Source organism: Rhamphochromis sp. 'chilingali', assembly GCF_963969265.1.
Source record: "Rhamphochromis sp. 'chilingali' genome assembly, chromosome: 11".
Taxonomy (NCBI): domain Eukaryota; kingdom Metazoa; phylum Chordata; class Actinopteri; order Cichliformes; family Cichlidae; genus Rhamphochromis; species Rhamphochromis sp. 'chilingali'.
This window is the reverse complement of record NC_137938.1, coordinates 6,481,865-6,497,609: the sequence shown is the minus strand read 5'-3', so window position 1 is coordinate 6,497,609 and position 15,745 is coordinate 6,481,865. Positions and strand designations below refer to the sequence as shown.

The window sequence follows — 15,745 nt, the reverse complement described above, 5'->3', positions numbered from 1 at the left end:
ACATATAGAAGGTCAGTGAAGTAGCCCTCCACGGGAGAGATCAAAGGATCCATGGCTGTTTTGTGTGGAAAAAGGATAGTGTGCAACACCATCACTCAGAAGACAGGACCACTTTCTCGAGCGAACACGTCAGTTACACCAGGAGGGAACCTTTTATAAACACTGAAGCGTCACAGGCACTGTCACACACATGCTTTAATATACAACCTAAAACAAAGACTCACATTTGGTGTCTTTCTGCATTCCACAAGTCACATGACTTCATGTCCTGCAGTGACCCCTTCACTTTAAAATCCAGAATTTTTAATGCACAGCGTGGCAAACAGTTTGTCTGTGCCATTACTTGTTCTACTTTTCAAACTCATGAGGCTGAGAACTGAGCAACCCCACTGGTTAGGGTAGCACACTTTAAGCTGTAGACAGATCTGAGCTCAAGCTCACAAAACCAAATCATGGTGACATTACACAAACATACAACCAGAAAGACAACAAGCAGTCAAAAATCCAAAACATTGTGATGGGGACACGTGTGCCAAAAACACGAGGGTTTATTGCGCAGCCGTTTCATCACTGCTGTCTGTCACTCTGCTTACACAGAACTGGTATTATGGGACAAAGAAATCTAGCTCTCGGGTGCATATTATATCCCCCACTGAAGTGCCACAGCACATCACAGTGCTACTTGTAAATGTTCGCATGCCCCCATACACAGACACACACACAGATTTCACAGAGAAAAAAAAAGTAGAGCACACAATCATAGATCAAAAAGCACTGGTGGAAGAGAAGCTGTCAGCCTACAGTGTTAATACATCGGTTTCACAGCTCCAGCAGCAGCCAGAGCTCACTGCAGTCACTCCAATGTTCACACACGCAGATACTGGGCCTGATAATCTGTGCTACCACCATCAACTTCCTCTGACTGCAATCTCCCAGTAAAACACTCTGTCAACTTTAATGCATTTTCACACTAACTGCTCTTTCACATTAACGGCTCCATGCAACAGCCTAAAAATCAGGGGCCAGCAACAAAAGCATTCCCTGTCATCTTATTAAATAAATACATGAACATTTGTAAAGTGGGGGTGGCCATAAAGTCAAGTTCACACTAGTGCTCGACCTTTTCCCCCCTCTCCTTTGAACGATAGCTTAAAATGACTCATCCCCACTCTGACTGTTACGTAATGAAACGGCAGAATTAGTATTATGTAAGCTGAATAAAGGAAATCTTTCATGTGTACGCAGTGGTCAGGATTTCCGGGTGGAAAACAAATTACTGGCACATCAAAAGGTCCAAAATGTTATTAATGACACTCGTTCGGTGTTCGTCCCCTCCTGATGCCGTTTGCCAGCTCATCTGTGCAGCTGTGTGAAGCTGTGACACTGCAGCTGAATCAGGGCACAGTGGCAGCTGGTGATGTTGAAAGAAATTCTCATGTCTTGAAGAGACTGTTCTCAAGGAGTTCACTTTATTAGCACAAAAGTGCTAACAAAGAACCGCTGACATGTCACTGTTCCCGGTCATCTTGCTACGCTGTTCCACAGCAGCACCCAGTCCTTGCCCTGAGACCTCTAGTCGTGGGTAATACCTTACAGTGAGGAGAACTACTCCGTCAATATTTACAACAGAAAAAATAAGGTATGATATAGATATATATAGAGACTGACACTGTAATGTTGATTAAACATACGCTAATCAACAGGAAAGGGCCAGCGTGAGGGAGGAAAAAATGAGCAGCCAACAGGTCTGCACTTTGACAGAACCACATTATATCTTTACATGAGCTGTGGGTTTGATCCACAGTCAGTGCGCTGCAGCAGAGGTGTCACTTAGTATTATTATGTAATCCAATCCAACTTTATTTATATAGCACTTTAAAAACAACAAAGTTGGCCAAAGTGCTTTCCAATAATAAAACAGAGATAGCAGTTAAAAACATACATTAAGCAGACAAAGAAATAAATATATATAACAATAAAATAAATACATAAATGAAAAAGATAAAAGACAGTATATATATTAAATATTAAAACATGAGTAAAATAGACAATAAGTGAATAAAATTAGCAAAATAAAAAGATTAAGAGTGACCTACAGCTGACTACAAGCTGACTCTGGTACAACTAAAAAGCCTTTGAAAAAAAGTGTGTTTTTAAAAGAGATTTAAACATTTCAAGTGTTGGAGCCAGCCTAATATTGATGGGCAGTTTATTCCATAATTTGGGGGCCACAACAGCGAAAGCTCGGTCCCCCCAGTGTTTCAGTCTCGACATGGGGACAGCAAGGAGTGACTGGTCAGTTGATCTGAGAGACCTTTGTGGAGTGTATCGTAGAGGTGGGAATCACCATACATCCCACGATACGATATTATTGCAATTTTTAAAAATATTTTGCAATATTCAGATTCTGTACATAAAGGTAAACTTTATCAATATTCATTTTATCTAATATCAAAGTCTCACACTCAGTCTCTCTCTCATTTCAGTCAGTTTTATTGTTGACAAACTGAACGGTTTGTATTACAGTCTAGTCCAACTTAACTGAATGCAACCATCTGGTACAATTACAGCTATTCTGAACTATGCAATTTATGAAAACAATGCAGCCCATTCAGCAACTGAAGAATTTGAAAGTAAATTAAAACAAAATATAATTTTACATTAAATAAAAAAGTTTTAAACTTAATTAAAATAAAACATGTCTTAAATTAAAATAAGTAAACTATCATGTTTATTGCTGCCATAAAAAAGTTAAACACATTTGGACAGTGAAGGAATGTCAGGATTCTTGCTCAGAAAAAGGATCAACGTGCTCTGAAGTCAGAGCACAAAAACATTTTTTGTAACAAAATATCGATTTCTGCTGTCCCTGTATCGATACATTATTAGCCAACAAAATATCTCGATACTACACAGTATGGATTTTTTCCCCCACCCCTAGTGTATCGGTGTAGAAGGTCTGACAGGTAAGAAGGAGCCAGGCCATTTAAAACTTTAAAAGCAAACAATAAAATGTTAAAATGAATTCTAAAATGGACAGGCAACCAAGGTTAAGTGTAAAGCCAGACACAGGATGAAGAAAAAAAAAGCAGAGCTGCTTGGGACCAAAGCAGGAGCTGTGTCAGCTTGGAAAACAGACTCGTTTAGCTTCATTTCTGGTCATGCTCCTGAGCAGGTGTGCCACAGGCAGCTCCTCCACACACAGCGAAAGGGAACCAGGTGAAGCAAAGATAATGTGTCACTCAAGGTTAACAGGTGTTTTACCTGGAGACAGATGAGCAGTCCAATTGGAGTTTGTAAAAACAGTCATGTTTGTTTAAAAACAGCAGCAACACAAAGTGACGCTAACCGAGAGTCCTGCCTGGACTCTATAACCTTGTGCCAAATATTTAATTTTTGTTGAACGGGAGGTTTTTGTTCCATTTCTTCTATATATAATTATATTTTATGTACTTTATTTATCCCACAGGGGAAATTCAAAGCATCCATCCATCCATAGATATACAAACTTTGTGAAATTAACAGAATCACACAAAAAATTGAAAAGGTGATGAGATGAAATACTGACTCAGCTTTTTGCCCATGATGGATAAACTACTGGCGTTTATCCACCGGGAAAGAGTAATGTCATCAGGAATCAAGTAAGAAGTGATAAGTGATGACACCAGGGGCCCGTTCTTCGTACGTCGCTCACTACATCCAAGATCAAATGACACATCCAAGACCAAACCATCGCGCTAACCGTGAGCTCGCTAATCCGGTTCCCCGAACACACCTGCTGTTGACGATTAGTACAGCTGGACGCAGTAATGTGACATCACTGGGTGTCGTAAAAGGGGCTACGCATCGATAGTGGAAACATTGATCGGCAACCCTCTGATTGGTCGGCGAAAATGTCGACGGAGCGCGCTCGGTATTTTTCGGCAGCAGAGCAAGAACTCTTGAGTGAGGGATTTCAGGAGTTTCAGAGTTTAATCAGAACGCAAGGGAACACTGCAAAGGCTGCAAAAGCAAGGAGAGAGGGCTGGCAGAAAGTTGCTGACAAATTAAACTCTTAAGTAATTTAATAATAATAATAATAATAATAATAATAATAATAATAATAATAATAATGGATTGGATTGATATAGCGCTTTTCAAGGCACCCAAAGCGCTTTACAATGCCACTATTCATTCACTCTCACATTCACACACTGGTGGAGGCAGCTACAGTTGTAGCCACAGCTGCCCTGGGGCAGACTGACAGAAGCCAGGCTGCCATATCGCGCCATCGGCCCCTCTGGCCAACACCAGTAGGCGGTAGGGTAGATTTATTATATTACACTATATTATCCAATATTATATTACATTATATTATAATATGTTATATTATATCCCCTTTCACATTAGAGCCACAACAGGACCCACTAGAACATGGGAACAGGTAAAAGTGAAATATAAGAATATTCTACAGAATGGTAATATTTATCACTTATATTGCTTTTCGTCTCTTGGAAAGAGACCCTGGAATGATCTGTTTGTTTATAACAGCAACCAAGAAAAGGGCAGAGCAAAAAAAAAGACAGGTGGTGGTCCTGCACCCCCTCGTCAACAAGTTGGTTAAGTAAATTATATCCTCACGGGAAAATCGATATCTCTCTATGAGCACACTGTCGCGCTGAGCTAAAGGATCCTGTCTGTCCCGCAATATACGCTGAATTCTGAGGACTCTCCTTATCAATCTTGCACCTTCCGCAATGGGTGTCTCGCGTATACGGACAGGACATGGCTGCGACAGACTTCCCAAATCCACCTTCGCTTTTATAGCCGTGGCCTCTCATCTTGATTACACAAAGTAATTTGCAATTGCTACTCTGAAATATGAATTACATCTGTAATAATCACATACATGTAATAGAATGTTAATAGTAGATTTCCCTTTTTTAGGAAATGACCTGTATGTATCTGTATGAAATCAATAAAAGGATCAAGTGCTGCATTATCTTTAGTTACATTGATGTTATTTATTTATGGTGAAACAGTGGTGGAATATCGCTGTTGCTTTCGTATAAATGAAGCGGACATACCTGCGTGGCCGCGATCTAATCCTGTTTACATAAAGTAAACCTGCTCCCGAGCAGGTTTACGCTTACGGCTCTGTTGCTATGACAGCAAGTCCCGGATGAGCTTCGGGGAACCGAACGATCCAAGATCACGCGAAATCGTCAACAATCAAATCCAGCTAACCTACTTAGCGAGGTACGAAGAACGGGCCCCAGATCAGGAAGCAGACGTGTCTTGCTCATCGCTCTTAAGTGTCAGTGTTTCTACAGATACAGACTAAAATGCAATCCAAGAAGATTCAAATTAAAACTGGCTCAGCAGTATTTCCAAACGCCTTTGTTAGACCTTGTGGATAATACCAGGTGTGTGAACATGAAGGGATTTTTGTCGTGTTGTTTTGAATATATACATTTATTTAAAACATATGAAAATAAAGAGAGAACACCGACTCTTTGCATGGCTCCTCTCAGAGTACTCTGGCTTCCTCCCGCAGTGCAAAGACATGCGTTTTAGCTTAGCTGATCATTCCAAACTGTCCGTAGGTGTGAATGTGGACGGTTGTGCGGCTCTTTGCGTCAGCTCTGTCACAGACCGGTGACCTGTCCAGGATCAACAGCATTACTGGATCCTTTCTAACATGCTATTACAGAAAGAGCAGCTCCTGCTTCCTGAGCAGCGTCTGTGATGACATGGAGTGCTGCTCCATCCTCATTAATGCCATTAAATATGCATTCCCACAATAGATTACCTTTAACAATACAATAAATGTATTCATTTATTTTATTTTTAAATTGCACTCATTGTTGTCCTGTGGTGAATCAGGTCATTATAGTGCACTGATTCAAAGTACAGTAGCAAACCTCTCCCTGACACATTCTGACAGCCATGACTGTGGCTAAATTGATATTTCCTTCATAATGTTGTTTTTCATTACTGCTGTTCCAGTTTCCATCAAAATAGGATTTTAATATTCCATTTCCATCTGCATCATTTCCGTGCAATGCTAAACACTGAGAATGAGAATGACTGGAAGTAGTAGCGTGATGCCTGTAATGAGCTCAACTCTGTGGTAGGCATCATATTACTCTGGTAATGCAGCAACAGGCACAGCCCCAGCATCTACAGCTCATCATTATCAGCTTCATAAAGGTCATATATATTGCATGGCAGCTGCACAGTATTGATTTACATTCAACAATGTGTGTCAGACCCAACTGAAAAAACAAAACAAACACAAAAAAAATAAAATCACAGGTGAAAATTTTGAAATCAGTTCAGCAGTAAATAAAATATGACAATGTGTGTGTGGATTAAAGTCCACACTTCACAACGTCGCTGTCCCCTCGAGGTCCTGTGTGTGAGCCAGATAGCCTGTCCGGGCCTTCATCTCGCTGCCTGCTACCATCAGCCAGTAGGAAAGAACATTTGCTCCCCTGCCCAAAGAAAGCGCTGGCGCTTGGCAGAGTCAGTGCCACTAAGGAATCAGGTGTCAGTTGGATCAACTCAGTCTGGCAACACAGCTGACCAGAGGCACAAACTGTCATGACCTTAGTGACCGAGCTGAATGCACCACTAAAGGCACCTCACAGGAGACCACAGGGCTGCTCTCGTGAATCATCAGCCAAAGCCCAGACGTAGCTGCAGTGCTTTGCTGACTGGGACACAATTTTTGTTTTACACAGTGACTTTACTGTCACCTAAACTTGGGGAATGAAAACAGGAAAAGGAAATAAACAATTCTAACTGAGTGGCAGTGGGGATGAAATAATTTCGTAGAAATTAGTGGAACAAAAAAGCAGCCAGTGTCAATGAAGCCAACCAGGCTAAGTGCAGAATCTGATTTCCGATTCAGTTTCAATGAGGCACTTTTCATTTCGCCTCCCCTGCCTGCCCTGTTTTACATTCTCAATCTTCAAAAGCGCCTCTCCCCCTCAGGAACGTGCAGAAGAGGGGTTATATCTTTAAAGACAGACATACAGCAGCGCCACAGCCTGGGTCTAATACCTGTTCATTACACAAAACAAAACCTCTTGCTCCCATTCGCAGAGCACCTGGTAATGTGGCCCCAATGATAGCCCACTCTGCAGTTCACACACAGCATCAACTCCGTCCTCCATAAACAGCAAGCCATTTCTTATTATGCCACGTTTGCGGACACGAGGAACAGAACAGCATTTTCACGTTAGACAGAATTCACTGTAATCCCGCTCAGTTTGCTTCTCTTCCTCTATTGATTAACAAGGTCTGCCTCAATTGATTTGCAGAATTCAAACATGGAAATTAATCTTAGAATAATTTAGCCAGTGATGTGAGCACAGCTGGGTATAGAGAATTATTCAATGGCAATGTCTCTACTAAGATATATTTGAATAATGCTGTAAGATTGAAATCAAATAAAATGCTTTTTCCAATCGCCTCTGGGTTGTTTTTTTTCAAGCCATCTGCAATATTATTTCAAATCAAGGCTAGAGGTCCATTCACTCTGTAGCTCATGGGATGATTTCAGCATTACTCATACAGGGCATGTGTTAGGCAACTTTCACCCCTCACCCAGCAGTTACTACTGCAATGACCCCCTCTGCAGATGCAAATCCACGAGCAGCATCCTTGGATTAAAAGTACATCAGTGAGTTTCTTTATAGGCTGTAAAATTGAACTTCTGTTTTACTAAAGCAAGCAAATAATTTTTTTTGCTTACAGCAGCGTGACCGGATAGCGGCATCACCGAAAGTCTTTCAGAGATGAATGAGTTCCCTGTTATCTAGGGCAAAAATACAATGACTAACATTAACCACCACCTCCTCCTGCCAGTCGAAGCCACCGAGGTGAAATCCCGATCTCAATTAGCTTCCAACATCTTTTTCCTCAAACTGCACATCCCAGCTAGGGCTGCACGCTTTTGCATAAAATGAGAATCACGATTTTTTTTGGCTTAGAATTGAGATCACGATTCTCTCACGATTAACCGTGCAGCCCTAATCCCAGCATTTAAAAGATCTGTGCAAAAGCTGCAACTTCCCTTGGGTGAGAAGTGAAAAACAGCACAAGTTTGGGTATAAGCATATTCACTGTTCTCAACATGTAGCTTCAACTTGAAAAGCAGATCTTCAGACAAATATATCTGGACATCAAGTACCAGCGAACCACAAGGCCCTGATGAATGAAAACTAAAGCAGAACACTTCTCGAAATCGACTGTGATGCAGTCGGTGAGATCGTTTCTCCAGCGATGACTCTCACTCCTGTTGGCCTTGAACTAAAGCATTCACTTGTAATTTTAGTTATGCATCACATCCTGTCAGTATGCACACAGAGGCTCTCCCACTAAGAGCACATAATGTGTTTTGTAAGTTACTTACAGCATTTGTGTTTGTTACTTGCAGCCGATTTCATCTTCTGTCAGTTAAAATATAAAAAAAAAAAAACAAAGCATCTGAAACAGTCACAGTTTTCATTTTATTCTGGGATTATCCACTTCAAGGGTTAGGAAACAAGATTAAACATTTGACTAGACATGCTTCGGTGCTTTCAGTACTGAACAATTTCAGTATTCAGTTTCACTACGAACTACAGTCAGTCAAAAATACGATGAGGTTAAACATTAACCCTCAGTTACCCAAAGAGAGGCATTGAAACAGCCATGACAACGACAACATTTCAAAAAATAAAACTGGATGACTTTGATAGGACGACCTATGAATGGTTTTGATGCCTGCACCGATATCAGAGAACCGGACACCAAGTGACACTAATTCCCTTAAATTGCCCACAAGCTTTAATACAGAGAGATGGCGCTTTAGGAAAAAAGATGACAGGTGGATCAGACGCGCTCTCCTTGCCAGACCTTGCTGCTGTGAGGGAGGTCCAGCTCACAAGCAAGCAACTTTTAGTCCATCAGACAAAGACATAAGTACTAATGAAGCTGGTTTTTCTTCTTTCTGATGCTGCACTGTGCATATTAACGCAGTCCAAACTTAAAGCAGAACTAACCACGTACGGGCTGGCTACCTAATGTCAGCCACAGCTCCCTTTCCTGTCAAATCTAATAGCTCGATCTAGAACTTCTGAGGGGAACGCACTATTAGCCAGCCACATCAAAGGGATGCATCAGAGAGAGGGGGCGCGAGCGAGGGAGGTGGAGAACAAACAGGGTTGCGGAGGGTTGATACTCCTCCATTCTTGTTTCAAAGATAAGCTCATGAACAGCAAACAACCTTGCAGTGAGGTCACAGGGCTGTGCAAGACAGAAGTGTCATCAGACAACAATCGCACACGTCTGTAAATCCCGCTCGCTCCTGTTCTCCTGAATGCTGGGCAACCTCAAGGTTTCTTCTATCACACAAGGTGCACATGCAGAGAGGATTCAAACTCTCGCTCTGTTACTTCCTTTATACATTCACGCATGCACACCAGGGATTCCCCTTCAATGCACGCGGTGAGGCAGATTGTGCCACCTGCCTCATTTATTGTAATCACTAATCACATTTTTTAATATAAATAAATTACAAAAAACAAACAAAAAAACAACAGGTGCATGCACACCCCCTCCGCCATCCAAACATGTACTTTACTTAAGGCTGCTGTTCTAATAGCAAAGGGAGAGTGATAGAACAATAAAGCAGTGCATGAATAAATTTCACTCCATGTCACGCCATGTTACACTTTCAGACAGTGACACACAAGAAACTGAGGGATTCTCACCCAGCCAAAGCTTTCAAGCCTCCTCTTTTATTCAGCAGACAGACATGGAGCTGGCAGTTTAATCCACGCTGCTGGTCTCAGAGTAATCATTAAATGCTTTCAGTGATGCAACGCAGGGTTGGACCAGGCAATCGTCCCTCAGAGTACAAATAAAATACATTTGACCCAAAAAAAAAACCTGGACTATTCCTGGCAGAACCCACGCACACAGTTCAAAATGAAACACAAAAAAGGCATGACAGACGTGTCGCGGCTGGTTAGCAGAGAGCCAGCCTGTGAGGGGCTTCACTATGTCCGAGGAAAGTTTTGCAGAATCTCAGAAAGGCACACAAACACCGGGAAAAGTTCAAAGTTTGGCCAGAAGCCCTTCTTTTTTTAAAAAAAAAAAAAAAACACTCTCTTATATCAAAGTCTTAACTGTGGACTCGGTATCTCAGCCGTCAGCTGCACTAAATGTCTCAGAGTGTAAGGAAGCCCTTTTCGCACCACAGCAGTTTGTACTCAGACCCCACCTGAAAATGAAACTTTAGAAAATGTACTCGTATGGAAAACCAAAGGTGCCCTGCAGAGGCAGGGAGTTTCAGAAGGAGAAACAATGGTTTCCACTGAAAATCGCAACAATATTTTTAAAAGAAAGAAAACTGGGTACATTTTGCTCACTGGAAGCCTTTTACTGTAATATGCATGAGGCACATTGCTGGCACACCAACTATATTAGCCTCCATAACCTGTGCTGGTGCTTATCAGCGGGTAAACAGGACAAATCTGTGTCAGAAGGACCGGAGCCACTACGCTCATTCATGGCCGCTTCTTTCCGTTTTCACCCAGCGTCAGATGAAGCTGTCACTATTGTCCTCGGTCACTCCTCTGACCCCCTTCTCCCCACCGCCTGCTCTGATATTGCACTTTTACTAGGAACTACAGTATCAAAGCAGGCGTCACATGACACTAAAAGCCTCACCAAAGTCATTCAGGCTCACCTTTTTTCCCCCAAACAGGACAGTGAGGGGGGGAAAGCCGTATAATTTTAAAGCACTGCGTCGGCACAATGGAGCTCTGTCCTAAATGACCGTCTAATAACTGAGCACAATAAGAAGCTGCTTTTTATAAACTGTGCAGGCCGTCATTTTATCATTTTTATTTTCACGAAGGATCGTTACGAAATGTGTCACAGTTAACCTGCCATGTTCTCACAGAAACTTCTTGACAGAACAGGCTAATCTCGGCGAACCGCCTAAACCCGCCAGGGCTGCGGAGAAACTAACTTACCAGGGGTCAAACTCGTGGATGATGCTCTCGAAACGAATGACAGCGAAGAGCCTGGAGCTGAACCCAGCCAGCCAAGCCAGGAACAGGATGGTGAACGACAGCAGGGACTGCCACCCGGCCGGCTGCGACAGGCCGCCGGACAGCCCGCCTCCTCCTCCTGCGCTGTTGCCTCTCTCCGCCACCGCCGTGCTGCTGCGCCCGTTCCCAGAGTACGCCACCCCGGAGTTCAGCGAGGATTTGTGTTTTTCAGAAACCGGGTGATGCTCCGCCATATTCTACGTCAGTCCTGTCGTGGCAAGCAAGCGAAGCGAGCTATCAGTTCTCGCACAGGAAAGAACCCCCCTTTCTTCCTTTTCTCTGCCACGCTCCACTTCCAAACCCACTCGCACCACCTTCCCTGCGGGCCCCGGACCCCCCAAAATCACCGGCTGTATCTCCAAACTTTCTAACCTTACTTCCCACCGACCGCTAAACCAGTTCAATAATCCCAGGGAGTTACATAGCAGCGCGGTTTTGCAGCACACTGGAAATGACACACACACGCGGCTCGAGCAGCTCTTCCTTCCTTCCTTGGAGCTGGATGAAAGGGGGCGGGAGCAGCGCGTGGAACAGGAAGCGCTGTCAGCCTCTCACAACGAGACAGGTACAGCTGAGGAGGACGCGGTTCCAGAAGAAACCCAATCCACGACCAAGCGCATTTGACAGACGGCCAATACGACCAATGACAAAAGAGCAACCTGACCGGTGAAGACGCTCCAGCGTGAGAAGCGAAGTGAAAGATGGTGTTGGAGGGGGGCTGACAGACAGCGGGAAAAGCCTATGGCACGCGGCAGGCTTTCTCTCGAGCCAATGAAATAAATGAATCTCACGGAAAATAGTAAAGAAACTGACAGAACAAGGACCGATGTGCCAGAAGAAGGGCTCTGTGCCAACTTTCTGTGTGGTACAAGCCGGTCTACCCATTCACACCGGAAGTAATGAGCTGTTTCTGATGAAGACATCAAGATGAAAGACAGTTGTGTCAGATCAACCAGTACATGCCGCTACCACTATGTGATAAGGTCTCAGTTACAACTACCGGCTATATTAATGATTAAGTGAAGTGACAGAGACCTCCTATCGCCATAAGCTTATGATTTGACTACACAAAGAGAATAAAAGCAATTTTATATTTCAAAACATTGAAAAATATAGACCTTCAACATGAATGTAAAAGTAATTTTAAATTTTACAAGTTCAAAGAATAATCTTGTCCTTTTAATTAAACAAATTCATACTATGTAACACGGATAAATGGGGGGACTTTAGCAAACCTGAGGTTACATAAAAACGCTTGTGTGGGGCAGGGGTGTCAAACTCCAGTCCTCAAGGGCCGGTGTCCTGAAACGTACATGTGTCCCTGCTGCAACACACCTGAATAAAATTAGTAGGTCATTAGCAAGACTTGACAGCATGCTCCGGTGGCAACCCCTAACTTTACTCAAGTAAATTCAAATAAATGTAAGTTTTTGGAAAAATGTACTTCTAAAAGTACTTTTGTTGCACCATGTTCATTCATTCATGAGGTGCTGTAACATGAATCAAATGTCTGAATTGCCACCTCAGCATGCAGTCAAGTTTTATAGCGTCTTAATGACCTATAGGGTCAATAGCTACCTATGGGGTGGGGGGTTGAATGTTGGGAGGTTAATTAAAGCGCACTTAGTTGAAGCTGGGAGACTCACAATAGGCCCATTTAAATTAAAGCATGTGCATGTGTGTCAAGAGCGTGTTTTTCATAAACTAGCTTGGATATTGGTCTCAAAAATACATTTGGATCTGGATGAGGGGGAAAAATGAAGGAGACTGGTGGTGGTGTGGTGTGTGCTCATAAATAAACACATTTTTTAAATGAATAAAAATCAAGGTTAGTGTTTAAAATCAATACTTTGACAGTTTTAGGGTGATACTGAGAAAGTGTAAAACCATACTGCATGGGGCTGAACTTATTTCTCCACATTTATTTGTGGATTCTATTTGCCTTTATTTTGTTTATTCAAATTCTGTTGCCCAAATGAGCAAAAATCCAAGAGAGAGATTAACAATATTTCCTCCTTGTTTTAGGCATAGAGGACTGTGACTGACTGTGCTTAGTATGTTTATAATTCCAATGGTTTTAAAATACAGCCCAAAACCACGGCAGAACCTCCACCATGTTTCACAGATGGCTGTAGACACACACTCACTGTCTCTTTGCCATACATATCAACATTGATTTGAACCAAAACAATCCTATTTGGATTCATTACTCCATCAGATCTGTTGCCACTGTTTTTCAGTCCAGTTCTTGTATAATTTGGTGCATCTCAGCCTTTTTTCTTTGTTTCCCAGCCATTGAAGAATGGCTTCATGACAGCCACAGAAACCATTTTTCATTGTGCTACCTGCAAAAACAAACGTTACAAATGAATGAATAAATAACCAGTCACAGTGGTATTATATTATTCTGCGGGAGAGGCTCAATATTCAGTTCTGTTCACATTTCTCCTTCAGTCTTGTCTCCACTCTGAAACAAGTCATGTGTCTTGGTGGAGCAGTGAGCCAACAGATCTACAATAGCTGTTTCTCTACCAGGAAACATCTTCACTGGCCTATAAAACAAAGCTGGATCCCTGCAGCAGTTTGGGGAATCTGAGACCATTAAATCCGTGTGTCTTGGATACAAGTTGACAGATAAAGAGATTGTTTTAAAACCAATCCTTACAAAAAGAAAAGCAGAGCAATAGTCCTGAGATGAAAGAGCTGTGCTGCTTTGAGAAGACCTCAAGCTTGATAATTTATCTACTGAGGCAAAGGGAATCTTCCTGAACAAAAAGGCATCTTCGGACCCTGTAATGAGTTTCACCATCACATTTAACAGAGTCAGCTATCTCAAGAAGAATTATGGAAGAGAGAATAAAGACTTAACCCTGAGAGCAGCATGTCTCCCTGTGACAGTCTAGCCATTGTTTCAAGGTTCCTCCACAAATTAACCCTGAGCAGATCTGAGCATTTGTGTGTTATTGTATCTTTTATATTCAGGTATCTGAAATGTAAATTAGTGATAATTCTGTTAGTTTTTCACAATGTGGGGACTTTATTTCATTTGGAGAACTAAGAAAGGATGGCACAACATTTGAGAGGTGAGGGTTCATTTCAGTTTTATTTAAACGAATCTTACTTTAAGACATCTTTTCATAGTATTTGTGTTGAACAATTATCAACATATTTGCTCAGTCTGGTTCTCAACAGCGTTGCTTTTCTCAAAAGAGAGATTTCCTGTAGATTTTCTGATCCCTGCCTGCTGAGGTCATCCATTAGACCATGAAACATTTCCCCTCTGAGATTGAGAGATACTGGCTAGGTATAGTTGGGCTCACCTCAGTGCATGGCCTGGGCTCCAGAACCAGTACTGGACTTGAAGAAAGCATCTGCAGATGCTTTGTGAGCATGGGCTGTTACGATGCATTTGTCCTCTGCACAACTGCAATGGGAGCTTAGTCTGCATTGACAACAATAAGTCCGGCCCTTTGCCACTGATTGTGTTCATAATTTTTGTGGGCAGAATTTCCAGGTGAAGCCAGTAGGTGGAAGGCCTCCACCTGAGAGTAGAATCGATCTTTTATAATAAAGTCTCTCACAGAAATTACTTCCCTTTTTTTTTTATCAGTTTCACATGCAAATAGTGCACATGCAAATAAGCCGTCGAAGAGATGAGCTAGAAATGTTAATATTGACTTGTACCTTGTATGAGTTCATTCTACTGTAAGGATTTGTGAGATTAAAATTGTGCTTTGCAGAATTTAAAATGGAGTCTTCTGCAGAATTCAATACAATGCATTAACATGAGTGAAATGTACCAGAGAAATGAGGTAGAAAATTCTAGCCCAGTGATTGTAAAGGCCGTGTGGACTGAGAGTGCAACACAGTGTGTCTTCAATATGTATAATGCCCTCCATAATGTTTGGGACAAAGACACAAGCTTTGTAGTTTGGCCTCTGAGCACCACCACAGTGGGTTGTAAATCAAACAATCAATATGCGAGTGCAGACTTGCAGCTTTAATTCAAGGGGTTGACAAAAATGTTTTACATGCAATGATTTAAGAATTACAGCCACATTTCTACACCATCTCTCAGTCCCAGAGGTTTAAAATTAGTGACAGTTTCATGGCCAGATGAGCACTGCTCTCTTGTTGTTTAATGACAAATGAAGTGGACATTTTATCTGATGTTGATTTAAAGTGTTACATTTATATTTTATAGCTTTTCACTGTAATTTGATCGTAATTTTAAAGGTGAAACCTAGAAGAGATGTTTGTGTGTAGGAGAGAGGCTGTAATTAGACTGAAAGACTCAAATAAACCTATCAGAGAGAAAACTTTAGAAGTGGCCAAATTCACAATCTGGTACATTCTTTAAAAGAATGAATGCACTGACCAGCTCAGCAGAACCAAAGGGCCCAAAAGACCACAGAAGACAATTAATGTGGATGTTGAATGAATTTCATACCATCTAACCAAGTCAAGAACACTCTTGAGGAAGCAGGTATATAACTGTAATAGTCTATAATCAAGAGGTGTCTTTGTCAATGTTAATACAGAGGGTTTATAACAAGGTGCAAACCCCTGGTTACACCAAGCCTGGGAGGGTCAGTTTAGACTTTGCCAGAAAGAAGAGCTGCACAGGTGTGTAAAAAAAGAAATCTTTGAAGCAA

The 15,745-nt window shown here is 42.0% G+C and overlaps 1 protein-coding gene across 1 annotated transcript in view; it reads right to left on the bottom strand.

The window, feature by feature from the left end:
• Positions 1-11,610, bottom strand: part of LOC308406295 (dolichyl-diphosphooligosaccharide--protein glycosyltransferase subunit STT3B-like) — a 77,350-nt gene extending 65,740 nt beyond the window's left edge. Inside the window, exon 1 of the mRNA XM_080897221.1 lies at positions 11,013-11,610. Within this exon, the coding sequence (XP_080753347.1) occupies positions 11,013-11,284 (272 nt within the window). The 5' untranslated portion in view covers positions 11,285-11,610. The remainder of the gene's footprint in view (positions 1-11,012) is intronic.
• Between the last annotated feature and the right edge of the window lie 4,135 nt (positions 11,611-15,745).